The 15,853-nt window shown below is 30.6% G+C and overlaps 1 protein-coding gene across 4 annotated transcripts in view; it reads right to left on the bottom strand.

Annotated features, from left to right (window-relative positions):
• Nucleotides 1–1,880: 1,880 nt before the first annotated feature.
• The window catches only part of LOC145329941 (uncharacterized), a 34,490-nt gene continuing 20,517 nt past the window's right edge, over nt 1,881–15,853 (bottom strand). The window contains exons 7-29 of one of the 4 annotated variants that reach the window (XM_080174421.1): nt 15,330–15,384; nt 14,775–14,826; nt 14,374–14,458; nt 13,938–13,991; nt 13,296–13,340; nt 11,695–11,793; nt 11,332–11,381; nt 10,867–10,988; nt 10,451–10,525; nt 9,550–9,625; nt 9,308–9,366; nt 8,886–8,959; nt 8,601–8,693; nt 8,058–8,352; nt 7,933–8,000; nt 6,807–6,929; nt 6,675–6,729; nt 6,077–6,605; nt 5,000–5,125; nt 4,757–4,835; nt 4,374–4,439; nt 2,430–2,483; nt 1,881–2,166 (exon numbers count right to left, since the gene is read on the bottom strand). In XM_080174421.1, the coding sequence (XP_080030547.1) occupies nt 1,987–2,166; nt 2,430–2,483; nt 4,374–4,439; nt 4,757–4,835; nt 5,000–5,125; nt 6,077–6,605; nt 6,675–6,729; nt 6,807–6,929; nt 7,933–8,000; nt 8,058–8,352; nt 8,601–8,693; nt 8,886–8,959; nt 9,308–9,366; nt 9,550–9,625; nt 10,451–10,525; nt 10,867–10,988; nt 11,332–11,381; nt 11,695–11,793; nt 13,296–13,340; nt 13,938–13,991; nt 14,374–14,458; nt 14,775–14,826; nt 15,330–15,384 (2,514 nt within the window). In that variant the 3' untranslated portion in view covers nt 1,881–1,986. Of the gene's footprint in view, nt 2,176–2,429; nt 2,484–4,373; nt 4,440–4,756; nt 4,836–4,999; nt 5,126–6,076; nt 6,606–6,674; nt 6,730–6,806; nt 6,930–7,932; nt 8,353–8,600; nt 8,694–8,885; nt 8,960–9,307; nt 9,367–9,549; nt 9,626–10,450; nt 10,526–10,866; nt 10,989–11,331; nt 11,382–11,694; nt 11,794–13,295; nt 13,341–13,937; nt 13,992–14,373; nt 14,459–14,774; nt 14,827–15,329; nt 15,385–15,853 lie in introns of all 4 variants that reach the window. The other 3 variants (XM_080174422.1, XM_080174420.1, XM_080174426.1) reach the window with 3 other exon arrangements.

Raw genomic sequence — 15,853 nt, 5'->3', positions numbered from 1 at the left:
GACATTTTGGTAATGATTATAGAGTTGCTACGCTTTCTAAATCGTACCTAACTACTAAAGGAATCACCATGCAAAATTTGAAATCGATAGGACAATTCTTACATGCCTAAATTAACGGGAAAAGCTATCCGTTACGGACGTACGGGCGGACCTACCCTAATTTTAGAAAAGTTTCGCTTTTAAAAACAATGTCACATTGATATGGTTTAACATATAATAGTTATTTATCCTATAGTATCATACACAATGACAGCTTCCATGGATTTTAAAACAAAAAAATATGAGATGAAAACCAGTTTCTTGTCTCTCGGAAAGCTAGGGCTAAAAAGCATAAGCATATCCTTATGATTGCCATTACCAAATGATCTTGCCAACCGGTGAACCGATATAGTCCCTAGAGGTTTTTAACTATTTTAGGGGAGGAGATAGAAAAAATGACCTGCCACCCCCCAAAAAAAAGGTACTTTTTTACTTTAGTTCCCCTAAAGGCCTCTTAAAGGCGTAATCGCTCGTTATATACATATATTAGAGCAAGGTAGAATGAAATATTTGGCTCATAATAAAGTAGCAGGAAATTGCCAATTTGAGTTACACGCAATAAAACAATCAAATTTAAACTGTAAGAAATTATTTCAACAATTTCTAGATTAGCTTCATAATTTGTGTGTTGGTTGCAGTTTTTGGATGCGCAAGCGCATCTACCTTTTAACTTCCTAGTCTATTTTTAAAAGCGATGCTTTTCTATAATTAGAGTCGATCCGTCCACACGTCCGTCCACATTTTATCAACAATTAGCATAGCACAAAAAGGACAAAGTGAGTTTGAGTGCAGATATTCATTTCCATAAAAAATCATGGAACTTTTTTGCATAATATAGGTATTGGTAGCATGACCGAAAGACAAACGGACCACGTATATAAACTGGATGTTCATTGTTATGGTAATCTTTACAAAAAAATCATTTTTCGCCTAATCATTTCTTACAGACGAACGGACATTTCAGAGTATGAAATAGATTTGCTGCTGAATTTTTTTTGTTTTTTGGAACTAGAATGGAAATAAAAAAGACTGTAAAATAATCTGTATACAATGACTACATTACATTTAAATAAGTTTTATTATTAATTTTCTTTGAATTATATCTTTTGCATAAATTGTAAAAATAAGACGACTTTTCTACAGTTCTTTGATTATAAAGATGTTAGATAAATGTAGAATGAAAAATTTATGAAAAATATTTATTCTTATAATACATATTTACAATCATATAGATATAGAATATTTAACTTTATAAGTGTGGAAAGCGGGGGAGCTTTAAGGAAATTTACTGGGGAGTTCTTGCCCGGCCTCCCCTTTTTCTTTCTATCACTTTATTTACTTACTAGCGGATACGCCCCTAGAGGCCTCTAGTGGCCTTTAAATGTTTTTTATTTTATTTTAAATATCTAATTTGAGAAATAACTTGTCTATGTTAAATTCATGAGTCTACGCAGCGCGACTAAACATTTTAAATTCATTTCTCTACGTAGCGCGACTATGCTAGCGACACTGTACGGCGAAAATATTTAACATTTTTGATTTTATTGTGATTTCTCTTGGGTGGGTAGTGGTACCCTCCCCCAAAATAGTTATAAACCTTCCCGGGACCTATGAGAAGCTACCCTGTTACGGAGAACCCGATCGGTTTAGCGGTTAGAGAGATCCTTCGGTACAGACACACAGACACACAGATACACACACAGACAAACAAACATCCTGTTACTTTAGTATAAGGATATATCAAGAAGAAAAAGGAATCTTAGAGTTTTTTAAAAAGCATGGAGGTTTGTTATTTTTAAAGCCTTTATCCCAAAGTAATAAAGTCTAATTAAATCAAAATAAATCACTTAGAATTATTGGAAAAATTTTCATGCATTAATAACCTCATAATTTGGTTCAAAAAATCAAAATATATATTTTTTAGTAACAAAACTACTCTATAGTTAGTTAAGTGATATGACAAGTTGATTTTCTTCCTGGTTGTTTAATCTCTAATTCAGCTACTGAATAAGTAGATCTTCTAAAATGATCCTCAGTATCTGTATCTACTGTGACACCCTCCTCTACAAGATTGCCTGCAATAGCTGACTCTGGCTGTGGCTCAAACGTTGTTGTCACTGAAGGCATCTAAATGTCCTCTTATAGAAAATCATGTTACTATTCTAACAATTTTAGCAGGTTTTTAGCTATGTTTTGACGTAGTTAGGTTAATTTATTTGGTTGTATAAGAGCCACATTTTTTCACATTTAAATAAGGTGAAGATTATTTTATCATACATTGCTTAATCCCAGCTTATTTAAAGTTTATAGACTATTAAACTAAAATTGTACCTCTAATTTGAGTTTGATATTGATAGGCTGATTATATTCAATTATAGAAGGTCATTAACCTGGAGCTGGAAGAGAACTGTACAGGCAGCTGTGGTCTGATTACATGGTAGTACCTGGATATATAGATAGTTTGAAATATGTCTGGGTACATAGATAGGTAGATATTTAAAAGACCTATACAGACTGGTTTAACCTTTTAAAAAATTAAGACGGTGTCTTTAAGTCTAAAGTGAAGGATCTCTCTGACCGCTGAAACGAGGGTTTTATAACCCTTTATTTTCGGGATGGTGAGCTACCTCGATCAACACTACGATAGAATCTACCCAAAGAATTATTTTGTTTATTTTTTAAACTAAAATTTAAAGAGGGAGGGTTCTAGGAGTGTAGTCAATAGATAAACAGACCACGGTTGGACCCTCAGATGTCAAAATTTTATTTTAGTGTTTGGCCAAAATGACTTTGCAATTGTATCTGTAAGTACGTCTAATAACACCCTTTGCTATTTTTAAAATCCTAGAAAAATTTTTTTGCAAGAAAATTGCATAAATTCGCAACCTTTTTTAGAACCACTACATAACTCGAGTTTTAAAACTTTTTATATAAAATCCTTTTTACAAAAAATATCAATAATTACTTAAAATTAAACCTGAAAGAAAAAAAATCTCATTACACGTGTTAATTTGCATGTTTTAGGTCTTTTTTTGAGGAAAGTATAACTTCCACATTTTTGACAATAATTATATTTTTTTAACATTTCAAAGTAAAATATAATAAAACTTAAACGATTTTTCTTGAATTATCAGTTGAAAATTTCATCAAACATGCAATTTAAGTGATGAAAATTTAATAAACTCATTTTTTGAATGTTTAGAATTACCAATTTTCTACATTTAAAACAAAATGTTAACAAAATTTAAAAACATTTTAACATATAACTTCAAAAATCAATAACATTTTATAAAAAGATGTTTCAAAAAATAAATCATTAAAAGGTATTAAAATGCATTTCAAATTACTTAAAATTAAAACGAGAACATCTTTTTACAATGTATTCTGTGTAATAGAGTTTAAATGACATGATTAGTGAATGAAATATTTCCTAAACTCATTAAGCCTTTTTGTGACTATATTAAAAATAATTTATACAAAATTTTCCCTACGTCAATAAAATAAAGTCAGTTTTTTACTGTTTTCAGGTTTTTCTTTATAATTATAACAATTAAATATAATATAAATCTTCATTATCTTTTATTTGAATTATCATACACATTAAAATGTAAAGTATAAGCTAGAATAGCACTTTTTTTAACGAATATTTTAATGACATTATATCAAAATAATTCCTCTTAAATATCACACAACATATGATTGGGAAGTATAGCCATTTCTTGGAGGTATAATATTTACAAAAATACCATTAATTCTGTTTTTATCAGAAGTTAAAAAAATTGAACAATTCTAAAACAATGGTTGGCTGTCTAGATATTGAGTACACTAAGACTATGGCTCTGTTCTATTGAAATAACGTTGCAAAAAGAGGGGTTCTGAAAGTAATCTACCTAATTATTTTTAAAGAACCAACAAGTACTGTCAGTATCTTTTTTCTTGTAATCTAGCAGACAATCAAATCATAACACAATTTTCATGATAAAATATTCAGGTTTCTACTTCACATTTTATAAAATATACTGATCAATAAAATGTTCAAAATTTTACTTTGTACTAATTGAAAAAATATGTTGTAATTCTTATTTTAAAGTTACATTTTTATCCCTGACAAAATCATAGACGACTTTTAAAGGCATCTTATCTAAACTTTTTGAAGAAAAACTTAAAAACGTTAATTAAGTATTAAAACTATTTTCTTCGATTTTTCTGAAGTTATTATCGCATTCTATGGGTTTTTTATTATCATTTACTTATATCGAAAGTGCCAAACATTGTATCCTAACTTATTCATTTAATAAAAAACCAAGCGTGAGACATAAAGACTGTTTTGTCACCTTTTTTAAAGTTTCTTGTTCTGGAGATAAAGATTTTTCTTGATAAAACATCTCGTCAGGAGAGGCCTAGAAATTTGATTTTCATTTTTTGAGAATTACGAAAATAAGCAAATTTATAACTAACAGTAGCAACTTTTATAATCAGATAAAATCAATATGTGGAAAACAAATCTTTGTTAGAAAATCACTAAACCTTAATAAAAAAAAATATTTTGTTGCATGGCCAACAGAACGATAGACAAATAAATAAAAATAAAATTAGCAATCTATCTTAATTAGCAGCAAAAAAAAATAAAATTTCTTCTATTGCATTAGGGACTGACATACAGACGGATAGACATACTGTATACAAGTGTATCTTCAATCTAAAAAAAATAGGATACCTGGGTAAAATTTTCTGGTGAGGTGTGAGACAATAAACTAGATCTGGAATTTACTCTGGATCTCCAAACATTCTCATCCCTTAAAATCAAAATATACATTCTGACTTCTTTTCTAGCATATCAATTTGTCAGTCCATTTGTCAGTCAAATCATAATACTAAGAGTAAATTGTGTTTTCCTTGGCTAACATACAAATATACAGTTTATTTAGAGTAAGTGGTAAGTTAATCCTCATGAACTTACTTGAAATCATCCCCCACAAGACTCTTGAATGATTCAGAAGTATGAAAACTTCCAACAGCACTGTTGGTGATGGATAGAATTTCTTCATCTTCAGCAGTCATTATACTATCCTCCTCTTCTTCTTCCCTAAATATTTTTACCATTCTGAAGTTTTTCAAATCATAATATTTACCTACAGGGTAAGGTTGTTGACAATGTAAATAGAACCATGCATTCAAATATTACAACTCTACATGGCAATGAGTAAAGCCCGATTGAAACCTACTTGAATAGAAATATAAGAATAGAAGAATATTCTGAACCCTTTTTTCGTCAAATCTAAGAAGGAACATTTCTAGCAGACAAAAGTATTGTTTACTTTCTACTCAAGCTGATGTGGATTCTTAAAAGATGATAGACTCGCTACTCGATAGTAAGGCAAAATTATTTTTGTGAAAAATCATCCAAAAGCACATTAAAAATCTACAAAAATTAAACAAAATCATATGTTAATAACCCTTTTAAGATTTTATTTAATTTTTGTAAATTTTTTAATTCAATTTTGAAGGATTTTTCTCAAATATAATTTTGCCTCACCAGCGAGTAGCCAGCCTAACTTTTTTTTAAGAATCCAACTCTGTTTGAAGCTTTGAAATTGAAGACGAAATTTTTGGGCAATTAATTCTGATTCCGCAAAGCTTTCTACTAAGAAAATATACTGTTTAAAGCTGACTTTTATCTATGTATGAAATGAAAAAAAACATGCATTCGTAACAAAATCTGTATAAAATTTCAACCAATGAGATTAAATGTATGTACAGATGCAATTCTCCTTTTGGCTCAATGAGACATTACCTCTCTTTCTTAGTACCTTTATTCCTACTTGTTCCTTCTTATATAGCATGAGAGGGTAAAATGTATAATGTCTATTAACTATTTACAGCATATTTTGATCCAAGATTCAAAACCCTTACTGCTATGGCAAGTAGACTTTGAGTTGTCCAGCTTTTGATAACAGGGGTTGTAATTGAATGCAATTTTGATGTTGTTAGGATCATTTTTCTTCTCCCATAATAATAGTCAGAAAGTCAATTTTACCTTAGTATTTCCATCATAAATCCAGGTTTTCTCATCATTCTGGGAGTTCCTCCAAGATTAACTGATCCTCCAATTTGACTGGGTGATGCACCTAATTGACTACTTAAATTAGGGGATCCACCTACTTGCCCTGTTAGATTAGGCGAGGCTCCTAATTGGATGCCTGAATTAGGTGATCCCCCAGACAGATTAGTAAGATAAGGTGATCCCCCAGACAAGTTTGGTGACCCACCAAAATGCCCAGTCATTTGTGATAGTACACTTTGTTGCTGATAACTGCTGGCAGCTCCATAACCTGATTGTCCTGCCATAGTGGTGACAGGATTACTCTGAGTTGTCATAATAGATGTGTACTGAAGATTAGACATCATATATGGAGTCACTATTTGAGATGTTACATCAATACCAGAGGAAGGATGTTGGGCAAGGTGGGGAATTGTGATTGGCTGGTGATGAGTTTGGTTGATATTGCTGTAGGACTTATTGGTGCTGTCAATTACATCATTGGACTCATTTGATGTTATGAACTCTAAAAATTGCATAGATATTATCATGAGTTCCAAATTTTAATTTAAAATTTAAGAAATAATAACTATACCTAAGGATGGAAGAGGAGATGGTGTTGTAGTTGTACAAGATCTTGAATCATTTTCCTATAAACAAAAATTGTTACTTTTCTTATTATCATCTTTGTCACAAAATATACAATACATGTGAAGTATAAATTGACCTGTTGAAATGGAATATAGTAAATAAGTCCAGTTGTCTGATCAAGATATCCATACTGCATGGTCTTACCACTTGCTCCTGCCATATTACTTGCCTGTGTCACTCCAATACTAATCAACCCAACCTGAATTGAAACTAAAATTTACAGCTATGATATAAATTTGGCTTATCCTTTAAAGTTACTAGGCTATCCTTGGAGTCCTTACAAGGAGATTTCTTACCTAAGAAACTCTATAAGATTTGGTCCATTAGCTTAAAATAATTTTATCTTTATACAGGAAAAAGGGTGCAATGAAATGGAAAAAAGAGTCAAAAAATTTATTTGACATATATGCCATATACAATGTGTTTTTTTATGAGAACTTTTTTGAAAGCAATTTTACCCCACTTATAGTTATCAGAATTTAATGATTAATAGCTTATTTTCTTCGTTTTTTTATGCAATTAATAGAACACCAAAAAAATATTTCAGTGTTAATTTAAAAAGTACAGTAAAATCTAAAATTAAAAACTTAGGTGTCAACATCTAAAAATGGTTTTAGCGCATTTTTCTTATGCTCAAATATTTGACCTTTTGTAAAAATGGCTGCTAAACACTTCAAATATAGAGCTAAAAATGAATACAGATATTATTAGGAACATGTACTAGAACATATCAAAGTTTGAAGGTCATATCTCAACCAGGGAGGGAGTACTGGCCCCGCAAAGTCGACTACAGAAAATCCAATTTTTTCCTTGCAAAGGGTAGAAGATTTAGGCATAAGAAAAATGCGCTAAAACCATTTTTAGATGTTGATACCCAAGTTTTGAATTTTAGATTTTATTGTACTTTACAAATAAAAACTGAAATATTTTTTTGTTGTTCTATTAATTGCATTAAAATACGAAGAAAATAAGCCATTAATCATTAAATTCTGATAACTATAAGTGGGGTAAAATTGCTTTCAAAAAAGTTCTCATAAAAAAAACACACTGTATTATATAGAATTGAGTTATTTTCAGATATTAAGGCATAGAGAAAAGAACACTAATAAGATTAATTACAAAAGCTGTGAAGGAAACTAATTTTACATACCACTCCAAAAATGTTTTTACTTTGCTGTAATTTCTTGCAGAATTACAATTACCTTTTCTATGTTTTCATTTTGTTTTGATGCTTCAACCAGAGGATTAGTCATTATGGAATTTTCAATTTGAAATTTGGAATTTTCCAGTTGATAGCTAGAGCTAACAATTTGATGGCCAAACCTTTCCTGTTCTTGGTTAGGAATTACTGTTTGAAAACTAGAGTTAACTGATTGTATACTGGAAGACATTTGTTGGTAAATTGAATGTAGGGGTTGATTTGGGGAAGAAATTATTGGTTCATAATAAGAACAGGTTGTTTGAATATTAGAATTTACAGTTTGAAAACTAGGATTCTGAGAGCTATAGTTTGAACTTGGCTCTTGTTTGGTCAGCTCATGGTATTGTGGATAAGATGGATCTAATACCCTTTCACCTTGAACACTAGATACCTCCTGAAACATCTGATTATCTTGTTTATCCTAAAATATAAAATACTTTTAATAACATATTTGTAAATGCTATGGCCATGTACTTGGCAAAGTATTTTTTAAAGTCTTGGAAAGTCTATGTTTTAAATAGAGAGACAATGGCCTATAAACAGGTTGAATCAATTGCATAATTGTGTCATGAATCATGTTGTTCAGATATCTGATTTTCACCAAAGGATGTAATAATTATTCAGGGGGTTACCCAGTATCATACCTATGATCACAAAATTACTTTTTACCTGTGTATTTAAATTTGCAATTTGGAATTGAGAGAAATCTGGAGGATCAGTTCCAGAATCTGATTGGTTACTCAGCTGTCTTGATAAAGGAACCTAGAGCAAAAGTAATTTTGTTTATATAGGTTGAGTCTTTATTTTTCTTATTTACATAATTTTTTTTTTATAAATTTTTATAAAATTGTAATCTTATTAAATGTAGATTCGAAAATATATATTCATTCATTCTTAAACAAAAAGTTATTTGAAAACAACAACAAAGGGTAAAACATTCATAAATCTATGTACCTTTGATTTTATCTTGGACAGGATATTCTGCAGGACCTGGTTACTTGATGTTGTCTCTGGATTGTTTGATTGTCCTAAAGATTATTATATTCTGTTCATTTTTTTTACAAATATTAAAATTAGATGAAATATGGACATCCATATTAATGAAAGAATAGATACTAATTATAAATAAATGTTTTTGAGTTGCCTTTTAAAATTGCAATGCACATTGCCTACTGAAGTTTTGGGTAAAGTAGCATTCGGGTATCTAATGGGATCAGACAATGCCTGATAAATTGATGTACATACCCAATGATAACAGATTTTGTAGATTACAGTGGTTTACAGTCCGGTGATTTAAAACTTTGTTGACTAGAGTAATAAACAGCCCAATGTCCCCTTCATCCCTGGTAGCGATGCTTCTAAACAATTCTGGTTACCTGTCTCAGCAAGATGAGTGTTTATTCTTAAATTTTGGGCGGCTGGTAAATTAAAACCTGTCACAGCATAGCAATGAGCTTAATTTAATTAATAATTACTAAAGTTCTGTTTCTAGAAAGTTGTCTGGATTTTCCAGTTCTTGAGAGGAAAATCAAAAGATGTGGAAAAAAAATTTTGTTGACAATAATAATATGTCATGACCATTCAATACAACAATGTTGTCTTTGCTCAAAACTTTCCTTGTTGTTGATTGATAGAATCATTTCCTTCAGCCTTCTCAAGTAACTTCTGAAGAGTATCTTCAACTATCTTATCAACTTAAATTAGTTTACAAATTATTACTTAAAAGTGACTATATTATTTAAATTTATCAAGGATAACATTTTTAAATCTATTTTGGCCAAAGTAGACAGATCCATAGTGATCTATTCATGGTTACCCAAGGGAAACTGAATAAGATTTAGGTTGTTTATTGATATAGTAATTTTAATTTTTGTTGTATCTCTAATTTCTAATTTTATGACTTTCTTTAAATTTTGATGTTCAAATCAATTAATATGTTTATGTTTATTCCATTAGTATTTTTAGTAGCGAAGCTACTCTAACATTTAAAATGTCCGTCTGTCCGTAAGAAACATTTTGGGGGAAACGTGATTTACTCAGCTCCATGCAATAAAAGATAGACAGCTGAAATTTTTAGTGAAGGTTCCCATTATATATCTCCATCTAATATATACATTGTTTTGTCTATCTGTCTTTTATTTGGGGTGCTAGATCGATTCCTAGATTTTTACGTTTTCACGATTTTCTCAACTCCTTTTCAAGATAGAGGGCTCAAATTTTTAGAGATTGCCCAATTTTACATTCAACATATTTCCACCAAGTTTTATTTGGATTTGTCAATAAATAGGGGTGCTAGTTCGATTCCTAGATTTTTAGGTTTTTGTGATAATATTCTCTTAAAGGCATAACCTAATTGGTACTGTGGTTGCCATAATTAAAGCTTCATCCAGACAGACATATTAGTATAAGACAGAGTTGTCTAATTAAAACTTAGTGTAACTGTAAAAAAATGGCAATTTGATAATTTTGAATAGAAAAAAACAGTCTTTATATTTTTGTGAGAAAGATATATTTTGTACCTGAAGTTTTTCTAGATCTGGAAGGAGAATTACATCTGCTGGGCTGGGCTGACATACATCCTTTATTGTTGTTGACTGAAGAAAAAAGTCTATATTTATTTTGTGCTATGTATGGAGTGCTGCGGTCTATTTTTTTATTATTTTCATGTACATTGTACCAGAGATATTCAGAGAGAGGTGGTGTATGGGGTTGTATCAACCACCTGACATTAAAAATTGTTGTCTGTTTGAAGGTGGGTGTCAAAAATAGTCAGATGGGTGTCAACATTTTGGGGTACTCCTTGCAAATCCTCTTTAAGCCTATGCCTTATATATGCATGTACAATATCAAAGTTTCATGTAAAAAATATTTAGTAAATAGTTGTTGCTGCCTTACTTATGATTAAAATTTAGCAGTAAGTTCTAAGATTAGGTACCTATTTTGGTGGCAGGTATTGGTGATAAACTTGCAGGTCTTTGTTTCTGGTCCACAGCAAGGTGTGATAATTGGGGAGGTTCCCGAACTGGTTGGCTTAATTTACGTACACGGCTCAACTGACTGACAAAAAAATAAATATACATTATAAACTTTATTTTTCAATCCCGTATTTAGGTTCTGACCGTCCGTAATGAAGTCCTTTGGTTGGAGTTACAGTAATGTAAAGATTCCCGTAACATTTAGGCAAATTTAGGACATAATATTTCTTACATTTCGATTTTATTAAAACTTTCATAACTATTTAGAATTTCCGAAAACATAAAATGCCGCTAAAATGAACCAATGAAATGCCTCCTTGCCAATAAACATCAAATAACATGTTTGTATTTTGACATAGTGATACCTGATAGGTTCAATTTGGCGGATATATCAGACAAAGTATTTTCGTAATATAAAGTATAACCTGCTTCTTTCTCTCATTATTAGATTAGACTTTTCTTTCTCCTGCTTATTCTAAAACAAATATGTACAAGTTAAATTTAAAGTGACTAAAATAGCAGTTAAGAACCAGTCCGACAGCTAACTTTTTTTTATGATTAAAATCAAGTAATACGTATTTGCATTTGGAGGTCTCCTTTGAATCGCATTCGGACCACAAACAAGCCTCAGAAAAAAAGCTTATTTATTGCTTATACTTGGGGAAGGTAGGTCAAAGTAATGGTTAAATAGGGATTAAAAGAGCACTGCAGAAGAATTTTGCACAAAAATTGAAAATAAGGTTTTGATGATCCATTTCTGGGTATGAGTGAAAGAATTATATCATTACCTTAAACTGAATGAGATTAACGTGTTCTTGGTGGTAGAAACATTTCCTGGCGTCCTTCAAAGCATTCAGAAACAAAACCTTCTTCATTTCTAATCCAGCCTGCAGTAAAAAATTTAGTTTTTTAAAACTTTTTAAACACACAATTCGTGTTGTATAAAGCTTAGAATAATTCCCACTGACTTTATGTAAGTATGTAATGTTAGATTACTCCTTTTATTTTATTAATTGTCCAATTTCCCAAAGAAACAGCCAAATAATCATTCAATAATTTTCTATTCCTTTTAAATTGATTAAAGCACAATTGTCTTGTAATAAACAGGTAAGAGCAAATGGGTAACTCTGGTAAAAATATTTTCGTGCTTTTTTATGTGTGTGGTGTGTGCACATTAGCTTATAAATTATACATGTAAACCAGGGATCTAAAGGGATAAGACAATGGCAGATAAAATGATGGACATTCCCAATAATGATACACAAAATTACCACTTCTGTAGATTAAAATTAGTTGTTGAAACGTTTGAATAATTTAACCAATGAAAATTCACTAAAGTTCTTAAAGTTGTTAAACCAACGGAAATTTTTTTTTTAAAGGCTTTGGGGACTAGTTTGATCAACAGCCCATTGTCCCATCTCTCTTTGCACGTAGACACTGTGTACGTAGAGACTATTTTTAACATTGAATGTTTAGTGATTAACTGTTAGACGGTCTGACTTTCTATATTTAGAGATGTTGCGCTCTCACGAAAAAAAAACTTAATTAAAATATGAAATTTAAATCTTATCTGTAATTAAATCTTATTTGTAAATTTGTAAATCTGCAAGTTCTAGTATTACAAATATTTTTTTCTGACTTAAAAAAAACATTGCGTAAAAAGAATGTAAAAAAAAATTCTACTATATATATTTCTTCTAATTAAATTAGATGATTTTTAGAATTAATCCTTAAACATTTTAAAGGATTTTCCTTAGTAATATTATTTTATTATTTTTAAAAGCGAAGCTTTTCTATAATTAGGGTCGGTCAGTCAGTCAATATCGGATAGCTTTTTTCATTAATTTAGGCATGTTAGAATTGTCCTATCGATTTCAAACTTTGCATGATGATTCCTGTAGTAGTTAGGTACGATTTATTAAGCGTAGCAACTCTATAATCGTTACCAGAATGTCCGTACGTCCATTTTAAACATGTTGTTTTTTTAATTTAAAAAAAAATTTTAGGTGATAAAATCATCCGATTGATCTGATTTTGGGATTACTAATTCCAATTACGATAAGGTACAATATCATGAGCGAAGCATCTCTAAAATCAAGTACTAAAAATGTCAGTATGTCCTTTAGGAGGATTCTGTAGTTAAGAAATTTTCAACAAATTTACGTATAATTTTGGCAAAACTTGTTAATGTTCGTCTGTCAAACCGTTTTAGAGATTCGCTTTTATGGATGTTGTCATCCTTGTTTTAATAACATAGGACTTGAGATATTTATGAATTTTGAATGTTGACAATTTCTATACTTTAGAAAATCCTGTTATTTAATAAAAATTTAAACAGTTTAACGTACTTAATTCGTAAAGTAGCTTCGTATTAAAAAATATGTCTTACCAGAAAATAATGAATTTCTTTCTCCAATCTTACGAGGAATGAGTTCTAGATCAAAAGAAAATTATGAAAATACATGAGTATTTTAAGCTGACAGTTTAAAAAAAGATTAATAATAAAGACATACTAAGAAAACTATTTTGCAGGGTCGGTTTAGATTTACCACTGGAAATCTATTTTTACCCTCTTGTTAAGTAAAATGACCTAACCCTGAGACAAACAAAATTGCTACTGATAACGACTTTGTTCACCTGTGGATTTAGTATAGAGAATAGACTATTATACCAAGAATGATAGTTTTTATTGTTTGAATTGGCTAAAAGAAAAAAGCTATGCAGGATTATTTCTTTCTGCTAAAAAGTCAAAATTAAAGCAAAAAAATCATTTCAATAAACTAATTTCTCGTATTCATTCGAATCCGGTGGATAGGAACTGGTTCTCATCCATACGAAAAAACTATGTCTAGCATCAAATCATATCCAGCTTTCTACGAATATAAAAATGTACACATAAGATTAAAACTAGTTTTTTTTAGCCCCGATGTGTCGAAGGCACCGGCTAAAAAACTGGTTTTAATCTTATAATTGTACATTCTATATCCGCGGAAAGCCGTTTATAATACAATGCGAGAAATATCTATTTTACCTTTTCATCTTCTAATTTCTGAAAGTATAATTCTATTTTTCTTTGATGCTCTTCCTAAATTTAAAAAATAATCTTTTAAAGTATGTAGATGAAGGTTTCAGGTTAGGTTAGGTGCAGGGCTAAGGCCCCATAGGGTTACGGCTCTTAGACTTAAGGGACGAAAAAATCATCACCTTAATTTCCGTACACTTTGTGGTATGTATGTTCCCCCCCCCCAAAAAAAAAATCATAAAAAACCTAGTCTAGCCTAGGATTTAGTTTCCTTTGCCTTACATACATAAAAATGTAAGACTTATGTAGCTATTAGGTTGGTGTAAGAAATTTTATAGCATTATGGTTTGTATATAATACCGAGGTTAATACATTTTTTACAAAAAAAAGGAACTAGTTGTACATTTGCTGGTTGTAAAAATGGCTGCGCCACTACTGTTTGTACCTCAAATATTTTGCTCTTGTTCTCCATATTTTGTTGAAAGCCTTGCATTTCTAGTCTCTGCAGCTCATTAGTCTCATCCAGTAATCTAGATAGATAGATAGATAGATAGATAGATAGATAGATAGATAGATAGATAGATAGATAGATAGATAGATAGATAGATAGATAGATAGATAGATAGATAGATAGATAGATAGATAGATAGATAGATAGATAGATAGATAGATAGATAGATAGATAGATAGATAGATAGATAGATAGATAGATAGATAGATAGATAGATAGATAGATAGATAGATAGATAGATAGATAGATAGATAGATAGATAGATAGATAGATAGATAGATAGATAGATAGATAGATGGATAGACAGATTATGAATAGAATCAAGATTATCAAACCTGTTGATTTTTTCTTTAGCTAACTTCTCTAAATACTTCGACGGATCCAATGCTAAAAAATAATAAAATCTTTAAACGTTTATATTATTTTTTTCATACTACAAATTTAGGTTTCAATGTTTTAGTTTCTATCTATGAAAAGTCAGTTTATTCTATTGCCTTTGTCAGGCAAACAATTTTAAAGAAATGTACAAATCAGGCAACCGTTTTCATTACCAATAGATTTTTCTCTTTGACTCTCATTGGATAAAAAATAGATACATTAAAAATCCTATTATTGTACGCAAGTGTAATAATACTTTGATCAAATGATTAAAGCTTGTTTTTTACTATGCCATCTATAGACGAAATTATCCTTGTTAATTATGATTTACCCAGGAATAAGATATAGCCAAAAAGAAAAATAAATCTAAAATAGATTTAAAGGGACTGATAAAAGATAATCCATTCTAATAATTGTTGCTCAACCCCCCCCCCCCCGGCCCCCCCCCACGACAGCCAAAAGCCACGTAAGGTTTCGTGATTTTTTTTCGAACTAATTTTGTTGTGATTTACCTGCAGATAGTGTGAGTCTCTTTTTCCGTGCATTTTCTCGCGTATTTATTTCTGTCTGAACAAAAAAGTTATAAATCATATCGTATTATAGTCAGTTTTCCGAGGATAGTAAAATATTATATGATTGATTCCAGTTTTGTTGACTCCCGGGGCTCGAATGCCTGGGCCAACATGAACAAAACAAATAAACTTTTTCTTTAATACAAAACTATACATAAATTTTCAGTATGGTTCAGAACAGCTCAGCTCCAGTGGAAATCAATTTGCTTCAGAGCCTGACAGGAAAAATCAGTATGACTTTTTTCCTACGACTTTTAACAGACATTGGATATGACGGTCGGACGTCGGAAACATCCCAGACATAGAGTAGTTCCGTAAAAATATAATTGTAGAGTAGTCGCTGTTTTACTTTTAGTAATCGATTAAAATTCCTTTCTGCTATAAGTGTACTAGTGAAAAAGGCGAGGACGCCGAATTGAGCCGCGTTTAAAAAAATAATATTCGCAGTCTAGTCGCAGTTCTCA

This window comes from Acartia tonsa, chromosome 10 (genome assembly GCF_053477335.1).
Source record: "Acartia tonsa isolate MP-2025a chromosome 10, ASM5347733v1, whole genome shotgun sequence".
Taxonomy (NCBI): Eukaryota; Metazoa; Arthropoda; class Copepoda; order Calanoida; family Acartiidae; genus Acartia; species Acartia tonsa.
The sequence above is the reverse complement of the archived record's forward strand: the minus strand, read 5'-3'. Positions and strand labels throughout refer to the sequence as shown.